Consider the following 22354-nt stretch of genomic DNA (forward strand, 5'->3'; position numbering starts at 1 on the left):
TGCAGAAACAAACTGTAAGCGCTGCAGCGGCAGCTCACATTCACCTGGTGACGGGTAGTGCACACAGGCCTCATTATTCCTCACATAGTAGTAGTACAGCTACAGCAAGTCTTACCAACTCACTTCCGGTGTGCAGGGCACAAAGGCCTGCGTATAGGACACTGCAGCAGCCTGTGCCATCACCGGGATTCAGCGACACAAGCTTGCAACAATTTGTATTATCTCATCGAGCACTTCCCGAACACACACAACCTCAGAGCAGGGCACACGGAAATATAAACAAGTTACCAGTGCCAACCGGCTAATCTCCACAACACTCCCCTTTTCTACAGCATCGAAGCACCTCAGTAGGTTTAGAAGTCTTACTTTCCCAATGTAAGTAGCTCTGGAGTGCGAGTCACAATATACAGGAAAAAAGATTTTCAGTAGCCCAGTCCGATGTTTTGTTTTTTTTGTTTAAGAGGACACTAACGAGATAGCGTGCCACCACAAGCACACCATAGTTCAATGTGACATTGCATACCCTATGTCCGACAAATATAGATGAAGACTTCAACAAAGATCAAATCACCAACATGGTCCTCACAAGCACAGAATGGTGCAGGAACCTGCATGCAGCCAGGAGCACACAGAGCATAAGGGAGATCAGACTCGCCAGTAATTAAAAACAGACATTGAAACGAGTTCATATCGGGCCCTCAGTGCTTGATTTAAGCCGGTGGTTGCTGGTGTGGGGCACCAGCATTTATTTTTCTGCATCAGGCATTTACTGTGAGCAAAAGAGACATATGGGAAAGTTAGAGGAGGAGAAAGACGGAAAAGAGTCACACATGGAGAAAGCATAAAGCTGCAAGAGTGTGCTGAAGGGCATAGAGTGGATGTAAATGGATTGAAGACGCCCGAGATGGCTTCAGGATTACGCTGCCTCTTTATTCCGTGCTCGCACATTTAAACGCAAAGGAAAGCTCTGGGCACCAGCACGTTTTTACTTACAAATTAACCACTGGGAGCCCTCTATCCATGTGCTTAACTTTTGTCACAAAAACATCAATCAATTTCTGAACAACGAATGTAAAAATAGTTTCGTTTCATGTTCTACTTAAACTTGCATTCCCCGGAGTGTTAGCTATTTCAAGATGTTGTGTTTCTGGATTTGTTTTGTGTAGAGTATTACTCTTGCACTATGAGAATCAGAGAAATGTATTTTACATGTTTAAGCCACGCCCTTAACCCGTTTAAAACCCTCCACGTTTCCATTTCCTTAAAGCTGGTTCACAGACACGGGTCACTAGACAACCCGCCCTGCGCAGTAGTTGCGGGGAATGCCAAGGCACTCCTGGCAATCATGATCCAAGCAATGTACTCTGATGTAACTGCATTTCTAAATAGTATGTATGTAGCACTAACTACCCCGATAGGGTGTTGACGCGCTTTTCGATGAGTAGCATATATATGCTTGCAGAGCGTATAAAACAAATATTGGGAGGGGTGGAAGGACGAGTGATGATTAACAGTATAAAAAATAAAAAACGCCCGGTATACCACCCACAAAGGTGACTGAAGGACAATGACAACTAACCAGATCCATTTTCGAGTTTCAGTATATGATGCCCTCATACACCCAAATGTCGAATCGCACACAACTAGCGAGTACACCGGAGATACACCAGTGCACGCTCAGACACACACACATCCCAGCTTAAACATACTTAAAGATCAATTATCTGCTCCGCTGCACAAAGCTAAAACAAACAAGCCCCTCTCTGTTACAGTAGTTTGCAGGCCAAGAAAAGAGCCACTTCTCTGCAGGCATGTTTCTTGGTAAACATTAAAGTTCAAAGTATTGGTCCTTAACTGTCCCTCTCTTAAACACTTGTGAGCGGTTGCTGCCTACTGTGGCGATTCCTACTAGGCTCCAGTACCCTTTTGTCGCCAATGGTCCGCTGAAGGAAGTCCGGCAAGTAGATCGTTTCCAGCCTTCTTCATTCTAACATCCGAGCAACAATCCAGAGATCCCAGCCCCGGGCAGCTGCTAGCAAGGAATGACCACTGCTTCCAGTCCCCTGCCCTCCGCACACGCACGTTCCATGACACAACAGAGGTGACCATTGGAGACGATGAGGTCATAGACATAGCTGTGGCCCTATATACATATAAGGAATAGGGTAAGCCTAGAGCTTTAACCGGTGCCATGATACACAAGGAAAAAAGGCCGCCTAGATGAGCCTTCTGGTATTTTACTACTGTATAAATGTGTGGACATATCTCCGGCACAATTTCAAAACATCTTCCACATCCGCTTTCAAGTCCAAACACGCACTAATCCAATATGGACTTCTTACATACAATAAAGGAGGGCAACCAGTGCTTCCGGTTTAGAGTGCCAAAGTACTAATGGTGAGGAGGTTATAACTTAAGACAAACTATTCAGAGAAAGGAGGAACTGACAGTCACCTGTAATATGACTGGTGACAGAACAGAAATTCACGCCAGTGTACAAAGGTTATTCTAAGTCACGTGGCCATTAGTCAACTGGAGGTTTCCATCACACTGCTTTGCCTATAAACACCTTACCAACAAGCATTTGCAATGCAACGGGTCTCGCATTTCGTCGAGTTAGAGCTATTAGCATTGTAAACTCCTAACCGGACTTTTCTTGCCACATTAAATAGAAGAAAAAAAACGAGTGCGATCGCGCTGCGAAATAAAGAGAAAAAGTAGTCCAGGAATCATACGGAAAACATAGCCTCATATGTTTCCAGTAGTTGGTCGGAGTAATCTAGGAGGGCTAATCACCAGAAAAGGCATGGTGTATGCATGCCTTACACTAATGAACGCAAGAGGATTTTAAAAGGGAAGCCCACAAACCAATGCAAGGGACTGAGGTGACATAGGCGTGGTTAGAAGCCTAAAGAGAGATTACAACACAGGACGGAGTGCTTTGCGCTCACCCCTAAAAAGGAAGTATCGGCATACATTTCCTGATACAATACTCTGGATGAGGCACTGTAGCATCAAACGAGTAACTCCAGTGTAATAGATAATAAGTATCCGTTTCGGGGATGTAAAGCACCTGCACTCACACAACGTTAGACTATAGAGTGACATCAAGCCACCCCACAACAGAATTCAGCACGAGGTGAAACGCGAGCCATAAAGAATGTGTTTCATTAGGAAACAGCATTACACTTAACAATGAGAATAAACGTCTTGACTGAAACTAAATATATATTGGTTGTATGGCAGAACCACGCATGCCGGAACAATGCATGCCTTAACAATGCAGCCACAACCGCGTCTTTTCCACGCATGCTCTTACCACGCTTACCACAATGAATTTCGTTGAAGAAGCATGCTTAGTAAAGGCATTTGTGGAAACGGCATATGTGGTTCTGTCATACACCCCCCACCCGCCCTGAGCCCCAAAACTACCCTCACCCACAATAAACTACCCAAACATCCCCACTGACCCTAAGCCCTATAAAATAAACTAACAACCCCCACCCCGCCCCTAAAAACTAAACTATCCGACAACCCTAAGAAACTATCCCGATCCCCCATCTGCTGCTAAAAACAAAACTACCCCAACACCCCCACCCAGAGCCCTAAAACCTTCCCCCCCAATAAGTAAACTACCCCGATCCCCCCCACCCACCCTAAGCCCAACCCACCGCTAAAAACTACCCACCAAACCTGCCTCAATCCCACTTACCTCATCACGTCCTCGCCCAATCCTTCCTCCTCTTCTCTCCTCCATCCTCCCACCCTTCCGTAAACCTTTCCCAACCCTTAAAAAAAGAAAATGTAACTACCCCCCCACCTAAACCAAAAACCAAAAAATACCCCAAATCCCACCCCTAAAAAAAAAAAAAAGTGCCCAAACCCTACCACCCTGCCCCTAAAAAAAATAGCCCGACCTCTCCACCCACCTGAAGCCATTATTTCACCCTCACACCTAAAAACTAGTCCCTCACCCTGGCCCAGCCCCACTTAACTCCACGCCTCCTCTCCTGATCCACTGCCTTTTTCTGTGCCTTAACCATGCATATGCGTAGTTTGGCACATGCGTGGTTAAGGCACAAAAAAAGGCAGTTGTTGTTCGAGCAAATGTGGTGACGCTTGCGTGGTGAATGTCCACGCTGCTTAGGATGTTGTACGACGGAACCACGCATGCCGGAACAACGCATGTCTTAACAAGGCAGTTGAAACCACAACCGCATCTTTTCCACACGTAGTTACAATGAATTTCATTGTAAAAGCACGCTTAGTAAAGACATATGTGAAAAATGCATGTGTAGTTTTGATATACAACCCCCTCACCCACAGAGCCTGAAACTACCCACAGCCCTAATAAATAAGCTACCCATACACCCCGCCCAGAGCCCTAAAACCTTCCCCACCCCTAATAACTAAACAACCCTAACCCACCCACCCTAAGCCCTAAAAACTAAAATACCCTGACTCCCCCAACGACCCTGAGCCCTAAAAAAAGGAAAAAAAAGACCCCAGCCCCCCTCCCCTGCCCATAAAACTAAACTACCCCAACCCACCTACCTGCCCTGAGCCCTAAAACCTTCCCCACCCCTAATAACTAAACTACCCTGACCCCCTCACCCCTGCCCCTAAAAACTGAACTACCCCAACAGCTCCACCCACCGAGCCCTAAAACCTTCCCGAATAAGTAAGCTACCCCGAACCCCCACCCATCCTAAGCCATAAATCCACCCCACCACTAAAAACTACCCACCAACCCTGTCCCAACCCCACTTACCTCACTGCGTCCTCTCCTGATCCTTCCTCTTCTTCTCTCCTCCCACCCTCCCTTAAACCTTCCCCCACATCTAAAAAATAAACTACCCCGCCCCCGGCCTGACCTTAAGCCCAATAAAAAAAAAACCTAACCGGCCCACCCCATCCCTAAAAAATAATAATAATAATAATAAGCCCTAAAAAAAAAATACCCAAGCCCCCCCCCCAAAAAAAATTAGCCCGATCCCCCACCTAACCCAAGCTGTTAATCCACACCTCGCCTATAAACTATCCCCAGCCCTGCCCCAGCCCCAGCCCCACTTACCTCACCACCTCCTCTCCCGATCCACTATGCCTTTTTCTGTGCCTTAACCACACATATGCGTAGTTTGGCACATGCATGGTTATGGCACAGAAAAAGAAAATCTTTGATCCGGCAAGCATGGTTATGGTTGCGTGGTACATGCTGCATTGTTCACAACGCATGCCTCAACAATGCAGTCAGAACCACGACGCATCTTCACCATGCATGCCTTTACAATGCAAATCTTTACAACAAATTTTGTCGTAAAAACATGCTTAGTAAAGGCATATACGGAAACGGCATGCGTGGTTCTGTCATACAAACCCCCACCCCCCCTGAACCATAAAACTACCCCCACCCCTAATAAATAAACTACCCAGACATCCCCTCACCCGCCCTGAACCCTAAAACCTTCCCCCACCCCTAATAACTATACTACCCTGACACCCCCCAAGCACTAAAAACTAAACTACTCCAACCTGTCCACCCGCCCTGAGCCTTAAAAATTATTTAAAAAATAACTAAACAAAAAAAAAAAAAAAACACACTACGCCGACCCTTCCACCCTTGCCCCTAAAAACTAAACTACCTCAACATCCCCACACGCCCTGAGTCCTAAAACCTCCCCCCACCCCTAATAACTAAACTAGCCCAACCCCCTCACCCCGCCCCTAAAAACTAAACTACCCTGACTCTAAAAGGTAAATTATTTCAATTTTGTTTTATGGCTGGGATTTGATATTTTATGGCCCTTGTTTGTAATATCATTGATTGCAATAGTCCATCTAGCCCTGCAAATGTGTAATAAACTATGCCTTCTAGGGGCTAAATATATGGTTCCTCTGCAGTACTTTCTCCCATTCTTTTTTCATGTGGCTATGCTCTTGAAGGGCTGACTGCATGGTTACATGACCATGGTTCTTCCAAATGCTATTTTTATTGTTGTGCCCTCTTGGGGCTGATCTGAGCATTGCAGTGAAAATACTATAATATTCGCGGCACAAAAACTTGCCCCATAATGTTTTGCAGAGCATTACTTCTACAAAACATTTTTGCTCATAACTCAGCCTGTGGTGAACCTAGGATAATGTGACCACCTTCAAAACGCTCGGTCTACATCATCTCTGGGTCCCCAGACGAGGTTAGCGGGGACCCCAAAATAATAACCACTACCACCATTCGTCGTCTTTTAAGCTTTCTCACGTCTGCAACTTTTGTTTCACAGCTGTTATGTTTTAAAGGCCTCGTTTTACTTTCATTGCAGTAGGCATACTCGCCTTAAAACACCCTCCAGGGCCTACATATATGGTTACACAGCATTACTTTCTCCTGTTTTTTTCATAGGGTTATCCTCTCTAGGTGCTAACAATATGGTTACATGACCAGGTTTCCTACAAATGATATTTTTATATGGTGCCTCTAGGGGTTGTTTTGAGCATTACAGTGTAATGCCAAAAGTTTATTTCTGAAAAAGATTTAAATGATAATTGTATATGTTTTAATAATCTCTCCTTATTACAAGTATGACCATAATTCAGGCCAACCTAACATCCATATTACATTATGACTGTTTAAACATTCTTGATATGTTTGGGTGACCCTTCTAGTTTATGTCTCCTCTGTGGCTGTCTTGTGTCTTTTTTGGGCGACTTGTGTTAGCTAGTCAGCAACTCTGATGGTGGGGTGGTGAAAGTGGTATCCTATTGGAATTAGCATGTCAGATTTAAATTAGAATGCTAAATTGCAACTTTTTTATTTTTTGCTGCAGATCGAGGAAGAAGGTAATTAGAAATGCTTTAGTTATATGCAGGGCCACTGGAATTATATGGCAGGAAAAGACAAAATTATGAGGCAAGGTTGACCAACGTATGTGGCAAGAAAAGTCCAGTTATGAATGCCAATAGCTCAAACTCAAGCAAACGCAAGACCTATTGCATTGCAAATGCGTGTCGAAACATGAGAACACATATGCCCACGACCCAAGTCTCTGCCTAATTGGTTTGTACTAACTTCTGAAGTAAGAATGGCCTGCCCTCAATTGCAACAAAATAAAAAATAACTAAACACATTTTGTCTCTTAAAAATATCACACATTGGTGTTACTTGGTTAAAGATAGAGAGCTTGAAAGTTAAATATTTACTTGTACGATACAGTTACATCGGCTTGGTAATCTCATGTGTAAGGAAGGGATTGCTTATAAGTATTTATATAAGTCCCTGTGCTTAAAATAAATAGGTGATGCCTGAGTTTGTGGACAAATAGAAAACCTACCAAGACTTTAATACTTCCCCAATGTAGTAAAAAAAGTGAAAATTATGAATTTCATGCACACAAGGGGACACTTTCTAGAAAGGACCAAGGTGATATGATGTCTGCACTTCAAAGAAGTCATGCCTAGGTGTCATCACTACTTAAGGACCAGTCAATCACAGGCCTCAACTCCAGCTGTTTGCACAAAACGTAACAGAAATGTGTTAGCTGTAAGCGCACTCATTGTATGCCTAACACAGTTTAAAACTTGTTTAAAATAGGAAATTATATTGCCTTAGTTTTTCCCTAGGCCTCACAAATTACTTACGAACAAGAAATCTACATGGACCGAGTTTTAGAAGAGGTTGAACTTATTCTACTTGGTTGTTTTCATTATGATGTCTTTGACGGAAAATGGTCTCAAAGAAGCAGACATAGAATGCACATCCTCCTTCTGCAAAATCGGTATAAAGATGGGAGCACAAGACCAATTGAGTTTGCTGTTGTAGTCTCTTCTACTGATGGGAGTAGTCTCTTCTACTGATGGGAGTACTCTGCAGAGTAATCATGGACAACCTAAGCAGCCATGCGTTGGTGTTGCACTGAAAGGCAACTCCCCAGAGGCAAGAGAACATCACTTGGAGTCCATTCCGAAGAAGGAATTAATTGACAGCCTTATATGCCAAGACATCCTGCCTGTGAGCGAAGGTAGGAAGAGCCGATTGTGGAAGATTCTACCATAATTGACCCTGGTGTACGGTTCATCCAACAGAGGCTTGCTAAGCAAGAGCACCAAAGAAACTGCGGCACTGGCAGACTGCTAGGTTTGAACTATGTCACTTAATCCCATCATCGCTACCAAGACACCTGGAGCTGAGTGGTAGCTCTGAACGAAGTCAGGAAAAATGTCTGCTTTGTGGCATGTGTGCCCTAGAAGTGGGCTGCGTGACCACAGCCCTGCCCAAGGGTACCTTTTGTTCAGACCAGTTCGGAACACCAAGTAACTGGAGAGGGGCTTCTGGGATGCCTTGTGAAGAATTGTGGTCGTCTTGAGGCACTGGGGTCCCAAAACACCACCTGGCATGCGCACACCAAAGAACCATTACCTGCAGGTGTGTGACTTTTGCACTTAAGAAGAAATAGCAAGTACTCAATGGAATGTCTGAATGAGCTGAAGAACTTCGAAACTAACCTCCCTGAGAAGCCTGTGACTGCTCGCCCTTGCTACCACTGACAGTCAAGTACATAACGGGTTGTACAAGGCCGAGTTTGCAGAGCCATAGTGAGATAGGCCCAGGGCATCAGTCACAAAAGAACTTAACCCCCCTTAGCTGTGACCCACTAGCCACTGGCTGCCAGGCTGCCACCTGAACTGGGTCTCATAAGAGGTAATTACGGTGAGGCATTATACTTCAGACAGGTGGAAATTAGATGGCAAATATTATAACTACTCAGGTAACATTTAGGACAGAATTTCCAAATAAAGGAGGTGTACATACAAGTCAGGCTATTGTTTGGACGGCAAAATATCTACTTGAGCTATTTTGGTAAAATAACTGGCTGAAAAGATGGGGAATTCGATTATTCCCTGAGCTAGTGGAGACAGGAGATGAGTAAGTGCACACATGAAGGAAGGTGGATCCAATATGGGGCATACATTGTGACGTTTGTTTTACGTCTCTTTCTTCATAATTATTTAAGCATTACATCTTGCAAAGACTTGGCTCAGAGCAGTAAGGGCGTGGCTTGAGAGAAAAAGTCGCTTTGCCTTTTTGTCGCTTGGCACCTTGTCTTCAATGGAAGGTCTACTCCATCACGTACAAGTTTGAAGTGGTAGTCAGATTAAGGCTTTCTACATGCAAGTGATTTAGTCAAATTACTTTTGACCTAGGATCACAGACAGCTTTTCACATCACCTTCTTTCAATGGTTCTTTTCAAAGTAGCCATAGCATCTGTCATTGAGAGAGCAAGGAACAGTGGTGAGAAAATGTCCTGCGGGCTAGATAAATATAAGTATGCATAAGCATACACAAAATGCCTCATGCTTTCTCTTAGTCTGATGGGAATCAGTGTCCTTATGAGCAAGTTCCCATAGTAGCTCACTAATATCACTTAAGGAAAAGTGATTTTATAGTCCCTAAGTTTCCAACACTGACACAATACTCACAAGACAATAATCAATCAATCAGCAGATTTGTAGAGCGCGGCTAGACACCTGCTACAGTCTCCAGGCACTAGGGGGTGAGGGGGGCCAGCAAGGGAACAGTAGTTGAGGATCAGTTTGGGAGCAGTCGAAAAGCCATGTTTTGAGGTCTTTCCTGAATTGCGATAGGGTGGGAGATCTTCTGTGGTGGATGGGGAGGGAGTTCCAGGTCTTGGCAGCGGGGTGTGAGAAGGATCTTCCTCGAGCTGTGGTCTTCTCTATGGATTGGAGGCGGCGAGGTCAGTAGAGCGGAGCTATCTGGTGGGCGTGTAGAAGTCGAGTCTGCGGGTGAGGTATTCAGGTTGGCCGTCGTGAAGGGCTTTGTAGGCGTGCGTGAGAAGTTTGAATGTTATTCTCTTGTCTACTGGGAGCCAGTGCAGGTCTCTCAGTAGAGCAGAGGTGTGGTTGTGTCTGGGAGCGACCTTGATGAGACGGGCGGAGGCGTTCTGGATGCACTGCCGTCTTTTCCATACCTTGGCGGTGGTTCCGGCGTAGGGTGCACTGCTGTAGTCTAGGCGGCTGCTGACGAGGGCCTGGATGACTGTTCTTCTGGATTCATTGGGATTCTTTTGAAGATTTTCCAAAGCATGCACATGGTGTGGAAGCAGGCGGAGGAGACTGTGCAGACTTGAAAGTTCATTGAGAGTGCAGAGTCCAGGTGAAGCCGAGGTTGCAGGCGTGGTGGGTAGGGGCCGGAATGCTTCCAAGGGAAGTGGGCCACCACGAGTCATCCCAGGTGGAGGAGTTGTTGCCAATGACAAGGACTTCTGTTTTGTCAGGATTTAGCTTGAGACAGCTATCGTTCATCCAGGCGGTGACTGCCTTCATTCCGTTGTGGAGGTTGGCTTGGCTTTGTGCAGGTCGTTGGTGAGGGAGATGATTAGCTGTGTGTCGTCGGCCTACGAGACAATGTTGAGCGCGTGGTGTCTGGTGATGGCTGCTAGTGGGGCCATGCAGAGGTTGGAGAGTAGGTCTTAGAGAGGAGCCTTGCGGGACGCCTCAGTTGATCTTGGTGGCCTCTGAGTAGAAGGCCAATAGCCTACGACAGCCCAGAACAAACAAAATAATACTGATTCCTGAAAACAGGAATTAGTAAATTGAGAGAAAAGGGCAGAGGTGGCCGGCTGGAGAGATCAAGACCCAACCTCAAAAGACTTTTTTTTTATTTTTATTTTTTACTTATAGCGCTACTGATAGTGAAATACAAACAAAAACTTATACCAGAAATTGCAAAAAAAGCTGGCTGTAGTTTCTACAGGTTCCAGGTTTAGAAAATTACCCAGAAACTGTATAAAGGGAAAAGCAGATGTACAAGAAGAAATGAACACTAACATTCTAAGAATAGGACTACTAAAAAAACTGTGGAATGGACTAATAAGTAAATCATAGAACAGAGTACCAAACGTACTATAGAGCTGACTGAAGTACGAAAGGTACTTCAAAATGGAAACTAGCCAAAGGCACTGAGGACTGAAGGCAACCTTATATACAAGGGTACTGTGAACTGGAGTTCTTAAGAAACAAGGTAACATTTTGAATACAAATGCACAAATTAAGCAAAAAAAGCAAAACTTACAAATACAAAACAGAAGTATGTATGTGGTTTGAGTATTGAAGAGAGTCAGTTTATTATAGACTCCAACGAGAGGTGATTTAAAAAAATGTGTCAGAGATTGGAGAGAAGAGAGAAAAAAAAAAAGAGATCAAATTAAGGTTGAGGAAGAATTCAGATTGTCAGATTGGGGTCCAAGATGGAGAATGGAACATGAAAGGAAGGATGAGATGTGCATGGTGCATTGTGAACCTGCAAGATTTGAAAAAGTTGAATTTGTGGAAGAAAGTGAGTGCGAGAAACGGAAAGCTGTAAATTGCAATCTCCTGGTTGGTGAAGAGCCAGTACTGAGAAGGATATATTATGTGTGTGGTTAGACTGCTTATTTCAATCTGCTCTGTAAAAGGGAGTGGATCTTGTTATTTTGCCTTACTGTTTCTTTGAATCTATCATGTGAGTGAACTGGATGATGCAGTTAGTTTGAAAAGAGTGAAGCGTGGATTTGGACAGCTAGCATAAGATATATTAGGAGCTATTATTACGTGTATAGGTGTAGCTATGAAAGATGTGAAAATTGGACACCTGCCTACGCTTGTTGACCAGCTTGTTTCTAGCAAGGCTAGAGCCTCGACTCTGAACTAACTAAAATGTGGGCTTTAATTATACAAAACCGCTAAGTGCTAGGTATCCTTTTTGTGAAGGAAGGTGGTGTTTACAAGGTACTGAAGGTGACGGAGTACTGCCCCTTCATACCGGATAGCACCAGGGTTATTATCGCTTATGGCCAGAGCTTCACTAATTTCTCTCATGAAGTTCAAGCATTAGAAGAGCACAGTGTGAGGGAACGTTTAAGTGTGGGAAGCTGGCCCCTTGTTTGCAGTACCTCCCACATTTTTTCCTGTTATTTGATGCTAACCTGACAGAGTGTGCTGGGATCCTGCTAACCAGGCCCCAGCACCTGTGTTCTTTCCCTAAACTGCACCATTGTTGCCACAATTGGAACTCCCCAGGCACACAGCTAAGTCCCTTGTAAAAGGTACCAGTGGTACTAAGGGCTCTGTGACCAGGGAGGATCCCTAAGGTTTGCAGCATGTATTGTGCCACCCTCACCAAACACATGCACACTGCAGCTGCAAATGGTGTGTGTTAGTGGGGAGAAAAAGCTAAAGTCAACATGGCATCCCTCTCAGGGTGCCATGCCCACAATTCACTGCCTGTGGCAGAGGTACGTCACCCTCTAGCAGGCTTTACAGCCCTAGGACAGGGTGCACTATACCACAGGTGAGGGCATAGCTGCATGAGCAATATGTCCCTACAGTGTCTAAGACCATTCTTAGACATTGTGAGTGCAGTGTGGCCATATTAAGTACATGGGCTGGGAGTTTGTCATTACAAGCTTCACAGCTCCATGATGGCTTTACTGAAGACTGGGAAGTTTGCTATCAAACGTCTCTGCACAGTAAACCCACACTGATGCTGGATTTAATGTGAAATGCGTGCAGAGGCTATCTTAGAGATGCCCCATGTACTTTACCTAAATCTTTAGTGCAGGACTGACCAGTCTGCGCCAGCCTGCCACTAACAGACAAGTTTCTGGCCCCATGGGATGAGGGCTTTTGTGTTGTCTGGGGTCAGAAACAAAGCCTGCTCTGGGTGGAGGTGCTTCACACCTCCCCCTGCAGAAACTGTAACACTTGGCAGTGAGCCTCAAAAGGCTCAGGCCTCCTTTTACAGTGCCCCAGGACACTCCAGCTAGTGGAGATGCCCGCTCCCCAGACCATGCCCCACTTTTGGCAGCAGGTCCAGCGGGAAAACTTGGAAAAACAAGGAGGAGAGACCACTTCAGCTGGGCCCACCCCTATGGTGTCCACGGGTGAAGTGACCTCCTCCTTGTAGAATCCTCCATCTTGGTTTGGAGGAGAGGGACCAATAGGGATAGTAATGTACCTCCCTTCCCAACGGGAGAGGGCACAGGAAGGGTGCAACCATCCTCAAGGACTGTAGCCATTGGCTACTGCCCTCTGACCCCTGTAACACCCATAAATCTAGTATTTAGGGGCACCCCTGAACCTTACTCACCAGATTCCTGGTGACCTCAGAAACAAAAAGAAAGAAGAAGGACTGCTAAGTCAACCCCAGCAGTGAAGACTCCAGACAACAACTGACTTGGTCCCAGCCCTATTATCCTGTCTGCAGCTTCAGAGATCCCTGCTCCAAGAAGGCGACACATCCTGCAAGACCAGCAATCTCTACAAACCTCCAGAGGACTGCCTGCTCAGCAGAGGACCAAGAACTCCTGAGGACAGCAGCCCTGTCCAGCAGAAATCACCAAAACGATTCCAGAACTGCCACGCATCGGTGAGCCCTGTTCACTCTGCACCCTTCGTCCACGGCCCGAGCCAGGTGGCCCACTAGTCTGGAGGAAGTCCCCAGGCGATTCCAACCATGAGTCTATCCTGGGTTGACCCCTCCTGGCCAACATGACGACGTCTGCAGCCTGAATCCAGAGGCTCCCCTGACCATGACTGGATCCAACAAAGATTCCATACGCCCAAGAAGACTTGACGCAGGCCCCCTGGCCTTGGGGAATCAGAAAGACGGTCCAGCAACGTTCATCAGGTGTCTCTCTTGTCTGTCCAGCATTTGAATTCCCAGAACCAACCCCCCCGGGACCCAGCTTGCAGCATTTTTTGTGACCCTCCGGGGTCACCCATTGAAAAGCATTGGGCACCCAGCTCTGTGTTAGCACCCGGCACTCGTCCGCCTGTGCTGCTGAGGGTGTGTGTTTGGTGTGATCCTGTGGCTTCCCCGGTACTGACCTAAACACCCCAGACATGTGTCCTGGAACTGCAGGTACTTACCTGCGATCTGTTTTCTACAGAGCACCTCCTGTCCTCATAGGATTCCATTACAAACCCGATGCCAACTTTGACCTCTGCACCCAGCCGGCCCTGTGGATGCTGGTGGTGCACTTGTGGGGTCAGCCTAAACTTTGACCTGTGGACATCCTAATTCCTGAAGGCTGGAATATGAAGTTGTGTACTTACCCATTTTCTGTGCTAACACTTCCCTCCCCCCACCCACCAGGGCTCTATGGACACCTATGGAAAATTGCAATAAGTGTCAACTTTAGAAATAGAAAATTGCTACTTACCTGTAAACATTTTTTTTTTTTTTCTTTTTTTTAAATTAAACAAAGTACATTTGATACATATGCTTGACATCTATTAACAACTGTACTTAACTGCAACAAGGTTCTTTTGGTTCTAGTAATAAAAGTAACAAAATATATTTTTGCTATATAAAAACCACTGGCCTGGAGTAAGTTATTGAGTGTGTGCATAATTTTTGACTGAGTGGGTATATACAACAAATGCTTAACACTACCCTCTGATAAGCCTAACTGATCGACCACACTACCACAAAATAAGGGATTAGTATTATCTACTTTAGCCTCTTTTAAGCCTCTGGGGAACTCCTGTACTCTGCACACTGCACACTGCACCTCATTTTGGTATAGTTTATACAGAGCCAGCTTCCTACAGGAGGTTCCTGGGTTGGTGAGATAGGGAAAAGTTTTCATCAAGATTGGTGAATGGATTGATAATCTTGGAGGAGAAACTTGTGACTAATCCCAACCACTGTAATAATTATAATGAATTGTGCAATTGTCATGTTTCTCTTGCTCACGCTTTCTGGCTGTCTTTTAAAAATGTGGGTGCAAGAGTGAAAGAAAACATTAAAATTAAAGAGATAAAACTATCAAAATGGAAAAAGTTAAAGAACGTGTTTACAACCAACTGAAGGGGACGGAGGCGTCAACCAGGAAGAAACAGAAAGTGATTCAGACTGCTTCATAATTTTTGATTGGTTTAACTTTTTATTGAGTACAAAAAAAAAAAAAAAAAAAATCAGAGGGGGATTTGAAAGAAATTTTTATTTATACGTTTATATTTTTGTGCAGGATGCATTTTCACGCTCAATTTCACATGTACCTGCTGATATAGTGTTTCTGCTTTTGGAACAAATTTTCTATGTTTGTGGAAATGCATTTTTCAAATGTATATTATTTAGACCACACTTTAGTGCAAACGCCAGGTTGTCAAAGATGGAAGTCATCTTTGTCACTCATCCTGCTTTCCCCCTGCCCACCTTCTCTCCTCGCAAACTCTGCTGCACACAGTCAACCTGAAATTTATTGGTTTATTTACTCTGTTATTGTTATTCTGCGTTCAATGAACTTTCCTCTGCTCCACCAGGACCTGAAACATTTACACATCCTTCTGTTAGTTCACTGTACTCTTTTCATTCACTTAACAAGTTATTGTTAATGTATTTTGTTCTGTTCTAGCATCTCTGGGCGACATTAGCATAGACAGTGCGAAATAATTACTTATGTGGTGGGTTAGTGCTTAGGTTTTAAGGCAATGTGACGTTTATTTTTCATGTGCTCCGATATGCTGATGAAAGTCTGTGGTTTTCTGCAACTTCATGTGTGAAAATAATGTATAAAACCGCCTTGATTTCTGCAATGCTTGCTGATTTTGTTTTTGAAGTATGCTGCAAGAAAATGTAAAAGTCCAAAGATTTGGTGGCGGGATTAGGAAAAACCATCCACAGTGTTTCTACAAGATGAATCCCTGGAAGTCTGAGATACCAACAATCCACAAAAGTGAGTTCTGGTACAACTTAGTTTCAGACTAACAGCCAACATTCATTTTTAGGTTGAGTGCACGAGCGCTTTGACCGGTTGTAAGTATTGTGTGCTTTTAACCACGCCCACCTCATGCCCATCACTTTCATTCGTTCATGGGCTTGCCTTTCAAAAATCACTTGATGTCATTGGGAAATGCTTTACGTTTGTCCTGGCTTGGGGCGGTTTGCTACCACCTTGGACACCGACCCTGTTACAGGGATAACTGCACGATTACTGATATACTTCAGCGTGAGCGAACTACTTTTTTCTTTTGTCTGCGCTTCGTGGCTCTCATGCCACTCACAGCGCTCAGATCATCAACTCAATCAGCTGTATCGTTCTTGCATTATATGCACGCTGGTCTGCTTAGAACACGTTCATTGCAGCACGCATATTAACCCTGTGCACTACCTTATGACTCCAAGCTTCCACTACACAAAACAAATTATCTTTCCAGAAAGAACATAAATCGTCAGAGTTATTTTGATATTTTTACAATATATGCACTTTGTGATTTGCCTAATACATGTTGTTTGCAGCAGGCACATTAAAACCCTGTGCGCTACCATGATGATTCCAAGCTTCCACTAGACAAAAGTACGTTCTCTCTCCAGAAAGAACATTAGTCGCCAGAGTTATTTTGACATGTTTAGATTATATGCACTCTGATCTGTTTAGTACACATTCTTTGAAGCACACATATTCATTCTGGGGCTTGTAGTTTTATTTCTATAATGTGACAGAAGTTGGAAACCAGCCCTTGGAGTGGTATTTGTAGAGTTATCAAGGTTCCTAGTTCTATGCATGATTCACTCATTTAATTTGTTTCAGATTTGCATTCTGGGACTTGCAGGTTTATTTTTATAATGCGATACAAGATGGGAATACAAAGCAGAATTGTAACTAGATGAACTGCTGTGTGTGCGTGTTTTTATAAAACTAACCTCAAGGAGAGATTACAGTTAATTATGCTGTATAATGGTCAATATTTTATAACTAATATTTCAGTTCAAGACTAACTGTGGATCAATAATATCATGTGAGGTGGCACTCCTCAAGCATGTGAAAAATCATGGGCGTTTTGTTTGACTTCCCAGACTGCAGTAAAGGGACAGTGATCCAGTAAGCCTGACTTCTTGGAGTACAATTACTTATTCATTGCCTCGCTTGGCAATGTCGCCTGTACCAACTGCCAAGTAAATATGTTTTGCACCTGGGAGTAATTTGTGTTTTAAGGGCTTTGTTTAAAAAAATCCAGTAGGCCTACCAACTCTTTAGTAATATGCACGGCCACTGGAATTATGTGGCAGAAAGGACCAAAATATGTGGCAGGGTTGACCAGTTAATGCGGCAAAAAAAGTCCAGGTATGCATTTACGATGCCAATAGCTCCAACTCAAGTAAAGGGGAGACTCATTGGATTGCAAATGCTTGTTGTATGAGGGAGCTGCCAGTCTTCGTCTAGCAGATATTGATGGCCAATAACCCCCAACACATGATGGTGTTTCGTCATTGTATTGATAGATGACTAGGGGCATAGGTTGACCATCCACATTTTCAGCTTAATTGGTTAGGGGATGCTGGAACTGAAAAGACTCATTTTATCTGATGTAAACCCACAGAAACTAGTTTGAGAGAACAGTGTTGTTAACATCCGATGTACTACATTAACAAGGAAGCAGGTCTTATGTGAAACCATGTAACAGTCTAAAAGTTGTATCCCTCTTACCTTCATGCAAAACACATTCCCCACAAACATTACTTGGAAACCTCAGCAATAGTATTGATTACAAAACTGTATATTTAGACGTGCAAAGGCCTTATATGCATCAGCTACATCACCATTTTTCCCCAACAAGCTCAAATACAAAGACCTTTAAATACATCAAATCAGCTTCAGCTCCTCAGGTACAGTACCTTCTTTTTCCTTCAACATGAAGTAACACTGCAGCAACACCTCGGACAAAAGTTGAACCCCTCGCCCTCGTGTCCTAGGCTCAGGGTTTGACAAACATGACCTACAAAAAACAAAATACTGAACAGTGACAAACAATATGAAGATAACTTAAGGCCATCACAAAAGGTAAGAAGTATTTGTCAGAAGAAGGTAGATTATGACAAAACAGAAGTTTATTTATCTACAAAATTAGCGTACAAAAAGGCAAGTTATCCTACTTCATAACTTTATGCTAGTACTTGGAGGTTACAGTAATCCAGTCTAACATGGAAGTAGTCTAATGTCATAAAAGCTATCCATGTGGACAACACAAAAAGAGACCACAACACAAATTGTGTGGGTAGCTGTTTAAATAATGGGGAGAAATGACATTTTAAACCAATCTTACTCTAGAATAAATCCCACAATTATTTAAGTGGTTCTGTGTATGCCTGTTTCATTCTATCATAAGAGCAGTTTTTCATATGACAACCAACTAGTATCCACAAATTGTTTCTTCTGTTAGCTTTAAAAGATGTATCCATTGCATGGCCCTGTGCATACTCTTGACCCTTTGTTCGTCCTTGTATAGAATATTAGGAAACCCATGACCTGACAGCCTGTGGCTCATCAAATGGTATTTGGTTACTAGTTTATTTAGGACTTTTTCGTTCATTGAAATTTTACTATTATGATTATTGCAGCAGGGCTCTTATAAAGCTCTATGAAGTAGCTAAATGGTCTTTCACCTGAAAAACAACCCAGCAAAACATTTTTGGTTATTAAATCATTGTTCTGTACTAGCAGCATACCAGACCCAAACCAATGCAATATTTCAAGACACAATAACACAAACAGGAAGTAATCCTAAGACTAAATGAAAAGGAGAAATATAAAAGTAGATTTATGCCCGAATTAACATGTGAGAAGGCCCTAAATGTATACATTTTCAGTGAGTTCAGACAAAATAAATTTAACATAAAAAAGGATTTTAATTCAAGTCTTTTCTTACCCAAGAGCTTCCACCACCTGCAGAACTGTACAGTTGCCTTCTTTGACGCCTATTGAAAACACAAGAAGTAATTTAGATACAGCAGGTAAAGAAACATGTCAGTTCTAGAAGTTACTGACATACATATTTGGCCATTGTTTAACTGGGAAATAGCACCTTCAGTATTTGAGTTCAAATGTGACTTCTATTGTAAAAACAAAAACGCATACACATTGGCAATTACATGAAAATGTGTTCAAGAGACGAATCCCGAACTTATGCATTAGATGATGCCCTAGAAAATAAATATTACATCATAAACTAAAAATATTATAAAACAAAGCCTATTAAGATTTTCTATGTTGTTGCGATCACAATCAATACATCATCTTTGTAAGGACCAGTTACAAAGGGTGAAGCCCCCCTGCAAGCATGATAAACCTTCTAACAACAACGTACTGGTCCCTACTTGTGGGCATCATTTCTTAAACTGACAAGACAAGAAATCAAACTTTAAAGAAAAACTGTAAAATTTGAGTATTATGTTGGCCACCAGAGCAATGGCTGTGTGTACAGCAAGTACATACTGTGAAAAAATATGAATCTTACCCAACGCATACGCTATTTGTTGCTCAAACCCATATGAAACAAAATTTGCAGTGTCTGGAGTCTCGAAATGTTACTAAGACGTGTTTCTGCTTCTGAAACTGTGACTTGGACTACGCTGCCATCTGGTCTTCTCCTTGGTTTCAAGGCCAGAAGGGTCACTGCAATGAGTTTTGTATTTGTGACCGGAGACAGTGGTCCTAACTAGCTGCTTTGAATTTAATGCAGCACATTTTCAAGGTGATTTGGGCAGCAGGAAGAGCTAACGGAGATCTTGGTGTGTACGAGTACAATTTCTGTCCTTTGCTGAGTAATATAAATGCCTCAACAATGCTGTTTAAAAGTACCAGGTGAATCTCTAAGATGCCAGGCCAGCAAAGACAGCATTGTCTCCATACATGTAAGAGAGGACCAATGGGTTGATGGCCATTGTGCAGTTTGGGGGACCTTCTTACACGCATTCTAAACATTGTAGGTGATGTGTGTTTTGAAACAGAGACAGTTGTCGATGTAGAATCTGAGTGACAGAGGCTGACTGACATTGGAGGGGTGAAAAATGAAGATTGATTGAGCTAAGAAAACCATATTTGTAAATGGATTTCTTTGCTTTTGGTGTCCATTAGGACAAATTCGTTTTTATGGAAGTCAGATTCAAGTAGGCCTTTGACACTTGGACTTAAAAAGATTAATAGCAGTCCTTTACCAGACATATGGTGCAATATAATGAGGTATTTACATAGAGCACTGCCCCATTTGAGAACTGTTATTCAGGAATGGTCAAAGTAATTACATGAAATTACCTAGGACACAGTGGAGCTCTGGGGTACACAACAGGTCACAGTGATATGCTCCATTTATGTTGTTTTAATTCTTTTTATGTGGGCTAACTTAATCAAAGCAAAATCATGAGGCAAAGGTATTGAGCAGGGATGAATAGTCTTTTCTTTTAAATCCTGCAAAAAGCTCAAAAAGGATGATATGATATTGTTCATAAGGACATCCATGTGGTTATCAACCACATGGAAGGTGGCTCTGGTTAGCTCTATGCTCAACTGTAGCCTGAGTCGTAAATGGTACTTAACAGGAGGGAACTGACTTTAAACCACTTAAAACTAGTGATCAGGTGCTTTCTAAAATATGCTGGACAGAAAGTGAAGGGTGGTAACTGGGCAATAGTTGGTAAGGTCATTAGGATTTTTCAGCAATGGGGGAACTGGTCCTTTCAGGATTGTTGTTGGAGAGAGCAGGGTACTATTGAGTTCTAAATAATTAAAAAGCCACTACTTGCCATGTAAGGATGGCCCACATGTTGGATGGAGTACCCAGGCAAAACAAGGACATCAAACATATCAAAAATGCTGGGGAGAAAAGTGTTTGTGATTTTGAGAAAGTGGATAGTTGGCTGGGGTGGATGGTAGTCTACCACAAGTAATAATGCTACTATACTCATTACATCCAGTGAAGTTTTCAGTAATTTAACCCTGTACTGGTAGCTCTGGCACAGAGCAGACAGGGTAACAAAATATGTAAAGCATTTATAAGTACTAAAACAGTTAAAATGTTTAAAAAAACAACAACAAAAAAACACAACATTAAAATCACACTAAAATGTATAAACATAGAAAATACAATTAACAAAATAACACATATTTAGCAAGGAGAACCTGAAATATTAATTTAGAATTTTTGAATCTAAACAGTACCAAAAAAGAATTAGGCGCCCACCATGGTCATCTGGTTGCCCTTGACTGGAACCTAGGTGCAAATTAAGGACAAATGTAAGCTCGGATCAGATACAAAAACCAGGTTCATTCCAGTCGGACATTTTATCTTCTGGCTTTGGGCCCGATTAGGAGGTTTGTGGTCCTAGGACCGCCAGCCTCGCACTGGCGGTACTGCCACGGCTGGGGCGTTCCGACGGTCACATTACAAGGTTGGAGGGCGGACCCGCCAATTGACTGCTGTCTCCGCCAGGATCCAAGATCCCGACTGGGTGACGGAGGGCTTGGTTTTAATCAGCCAGGGCGGCGCTAAACTCAGCACCGCCCTGCTGATAACAACCTTGTTCTCTGCCAGCTTTTTCATGGTGGTCTGACCGCCATGAAAAGGCTGGCAGAGAAGAAGCGCAGGGGTCCACGGGGGCATGGGCACTACAGGGGTCCCCCTGCCCAGCACACTTGAAATGTGCATTGTCTGCTGTGCAGACAGTGTGCATTTCAAGGGTGCTGGTGCACACTGCGTGTGGCAGCATTGCCGCCAGCTCAATTATGAGCCGGGAACAATGCTGCTGCACTCTGCTGAACGGCGGGAACCTTGGTTCCACCAGGCAGCCCAGTGGGAATGTTGTAATAGTCTCGGTGAGAAGACCTGCGGGACCGCGGCGGTCTTCTCACAACAGGGCTGGTGGGGCGACAGTCGGCCCGCTAGCCTCATAAAGAGGTCCTTAGTTTCTGAAATGGAAGGCAGAAATCCTTAGCTAGGCAATGCAGCAAGCTGTGGTAGAGAAGGGCTCCACAAGATAGCAGTTGAACAAGATATCAGTGAAGCCACTTGACTTTTGGCGGGAATACTTTGAGGAGGAGAAATTCAAAATGTAGGTCTCTTGCCTGCTAGATACTTTGGCGTCTTTGCACCGGTGAAGAGTTCCATGTTCTATGGTCACTTTTTTGGCACTCTGATTTCTCTAGCAGAGCAAGGATGAAACCCGACTCCAAGAGGCAGGATACCTTCTATGCAACCAACCAGCTGAAAGAGATTTGCTGTTGCACAAAATCTCTGACTGGGAGCAACTTGACTCCTTGGCCCAGCAACAGCACACCGTCGTCTGAATGACTTGGTAGGTTTGTCACTGTCTTACAAAGGTCTTTGGAGCCCAAAAGCTTCAAGACCTCGTTTTTCAGGATATTTGGAAGAGTACACTGTGACACAGACAGCTAGAAGCTTGCTGGATCCTTGTAGCTTACCAGAAGGTCAATTAACTGACCCTTTGAATAAACGTCTTTGTCCTGGGCACAAGTGGGAGCACGTCCAGCCTGTCAGCAGGAACCAACAGAAGGTGCAGTCCTA

The 22354-nt window shown here is 43.7% G+C and overlaps 1 protein-coding gene across 1 annotated transcript in view; it reads right to left on the minus strand.

The window, feature by feature from the left end:
- The window catches only part of MMS19 (MMS19 homolog, cytosolic iron-sulfur assembly component), a 493377-nt gene that overhangs the window by 431840 nt on the left and 39183 nt on the right, over nucleotides 1-22354 (minus strand). The window contains exons 2-3 of the mRNA XM_069239619.1: nucleotides 18704-18752; nucleotides 17673-17773 (exon numbers count right to left, since the gene is read on the minus strand). Of these exons, the coding sequence (XP_069095720.1) occupies nucleotides 17673-17773; nucleotides 18704-18752 (150 nt within the window). The remainder of the gene's footprint in view (nucleotides 1-17672; nucleotides 17774-18703; nucleotides 18753-22354) is intronic.

This window comes from Pleurodeles waltl, chromosome 6 (genome assembly GCF_031143425.1).
Source record: "Pleurodeles waltl isolate 20211129_DDA chromosome 6, aPleWal1.hap1.20221129, whole genome shotgun sequence".
Classification (NCBI taxonomy): Eukaryota; Metazoa; Chordata; class Amphibia; order Caudata; family Salamandridae; genus Pleurodeles; species Pleurodeles waltl.